Source organism: Arachis ipaensis, chromosome B1, assembly GCF_059453495.1.
Source record: "Arachis ipaensis isolate K30076 ecotype BB chromosome B1, ASM5945349v1, whole genome shotgun sequence".
In the NCBI taxonomy this organism is placed as follows: domain Eukaryota; kingdom Viridiplantae; phylum Streptophyta; class Magnoliopsida; order Fabales; family Fabaceae; genus Arachis; species Arachis ipaensis.
Window position 1 is genome coordinate 116,229,203 of NC_142436.1, and position 2,569 is coordinate 116,231,771.

Genomic DNA, 2,569 nt, shown 5'->3' on the forward strand with positions numbered 1-2,569 from the left:
GTGTTCTTTAGTTCAAACATCATGTTCCAAATACAACTCAAGCAAATTTATCATAAAAATTTTGAAAAATTAGTGAAATTTTATTCCAAAGATAGAGTTTTAGAAGAAACTTATTGTCTTTTCAATCAAGTAGAACATGCATGCAACTATCCTAACCTATGCAATTTATTCTATTCTATAAAAGAAAGAAAATCTAACTAAAATATCCTAATTATTGGTGCTAGAGAAGAGAAATTACCTCCGGAAGACAGGTACTGACCGACCTCCCCACACTTAAGTCTTTGCACCATCCGCGGTGCCATCTGTCAGGAACAGGGGTGGGCTGGTAGCAGTATCTCCACAATCGGGACCGTCATGGCTCCCTGTGCTGGTAAAAGAAGTAGATTCCGGGGTGTCTGAGTCTCTGCAATCTCCTCTAAGTAGCTCCCTGAGGTGTTTGAATCTTCGGTTGTTACGGCGCTCTCTTAACTTAGCTTTGTGTTCTTGCCGATCCAACTTTTTGATTATCTGCTGGAGCAATTCATCAGTTGTAGGTGCTTGTGGTATTGAAGAAGGATTATCTTCAACTGGAGCAGTAGGAAGACTTGTAGTGGCTACTGGAAGTCTGAGGTATTTCCCGTTAGGGACATACTGATCATCCCGTGGAAGCACGGCTTTGGTGTCCCCAGCCCTGTAGGAGACTCCGGCTGCTGAGACAAGATCTGAGACCAAGGCGGGGAAAGGTAAGTTGCCCGCAATTTGTACGTGTCCCATAGCATTCCGGATATGTCTTGAGAGATTCAAAGGTTGGTCTGTAAGGATGCACCAGAGTAGAACAGCCATGTCCGCAGTGAAGGAGGACTCATGAGTGCTCAGGAAGACGCAATGGGACATGATCTGTGCCCATACGCGAGCCTCTAAGATAAGTGCCGAAGCCAAGATTCCCTTAGGGCGGGTACGGTGGTATCCGTAGATCCAACGGCTGCCAGGTAAGGCGATAACTCCGAAAACGGAGTCCCAGTCAAATTGGTACCTTTGGCGCTTAAGTGCGGCTTCTTGGAAGGCGTCCATTCCTTCTGCAATAGGGGGAAGACTCAGAGCTTGTTGAATGGCGTCTTCGATAATGGGGACTTGCTTCTGCCGGACATAAACAGACTGCAGGGTTGGCATGTAGAAGTTAGAGTAGAACTCAACTACCCAAGAAAGATTGACCTGCCTTGGCTGTCTCCGTAGGAAATCCCATTGTCTTCGTTCAATTTGCGGCTCAACAAAGGTAGCAATATTGGACGGGAGGATAAGAAGGTATTCATTGTTATAGTTCCTTTCTGCCAGGATAGGGAACATCTGCTCACAGTAGCGATTGGAAAATCGCACAGTGTCCTTTGCTGGAAAGGCTTTCTCCTTTTCATCAACCTTTATTATCCTCTTAACTCTTTTTGTTGAGGGCTTGACTGCGGTTGAAGACGGCTCTGCCACTAATACTCTTTTAGTTCCTCTTCTTGCTGGGGGTTTAGGAGTTGCTTTCTCCCTTCCTTTCTTGGTGGCCATCCTAAAAAAGGGAGGAGAAAGTAAATTAAATTCAAATAGATATATAACAAGGAAGAGAACGGAAGAGTGGTGATGGATGCACATTAGGATGTAATTGATATTAACACATGCTCTCGAGTACATGTGAAAAGCCAGAAATAAAAAATAGCCAGTGCATCGAAAGATAAGTGGATGCAAGGTGTTTATTGGCATGCCGGAAAAGGGCATGAGTAGCATAGACCAAGCATTACTTGTAATAAATTACCATGTTTGTATTGACAATTAAATTCAATTAATACAATAGTAAAGAGAATTTATGAAAAAGCAAGCATTAAATAGTAGAGACTATAAGAGAGAAGTGCCTAATGCCATAGGGGCTTTTTCACAAACACATAGCATGCATGGTGAATAAGGTAAAGAAAGTATTAAAGTTAACATGCAAGCAACTCTTTAAAGAAAATAATATATAATTGCCAAACAATATGCAAATATCCACAAGCATATAATGAGGAAAAATGACTCAAATAAATTTCTAACACCATGTAAAAAGGAAAAGAAGAAGAAAGAAAATAGGAATAATGAAAAGAAGAAGAAAAGAAAAAAAATAACATATAAAATAATAATAATGATAGAAAAGAAAAGAAGGAAGAAGAAAATAGAACCTTGGGAATGGAGGTGAGAGAGAGAGAGAGTGATAGGTGAGATAGAAGGAAGAAGGGAGAAGGAAGAAATAAGGAGGGAAAAGAAAAATTAGGATTTGGAGGAGAGAAAGATAAGATATGTGGCAATTTTAGGTTGAGCTGTGCGGCGCATGCGACGCAGCCGCGTGGGGCACGCGTTCGCATGGATGCGCTTCAAGTATGGTGACGCGATCGCGTCGGTCACGCGGTCGCGTGACCCATGTTATGCTTCTGGCGCGAGTGCAGCCTCACGCCAGCACAACTCTCTGTTCAAATTAATTTATTTTCCAAAATTGGAGTGGCGCGATTGCGTGGGTCACGCGATTGCGTGGGTCACGCGATTGCGTGAGTGTGCTTCAGAAAATGGATGACGCGGCCACGTC

At 42.9% G+C, this 2,569-nt stretch overlaps 1 protein-coding gene across 1 annotated transcript; it reads right to left on the reverse strand.

Moving 5' to 3' along the window:
• Nucleotides 1–273: 273 nt before the first annotated feature.
• On the reverse strand, nucleotides 274–1,527 carry LOC148578042 (uncharacterized). The gene has a single exon (XM_088502942.1). It carries the CDS (start codon nucleotides 1,525–1,527, stop codon nucleotides 274–276), a length of 1,254 nt encoding a protein of 417 aa, XP_088359068.1.
• Between the last annotated feature and the right edge of the window lie 1,042 nt (nucleotides 1,528–2,569).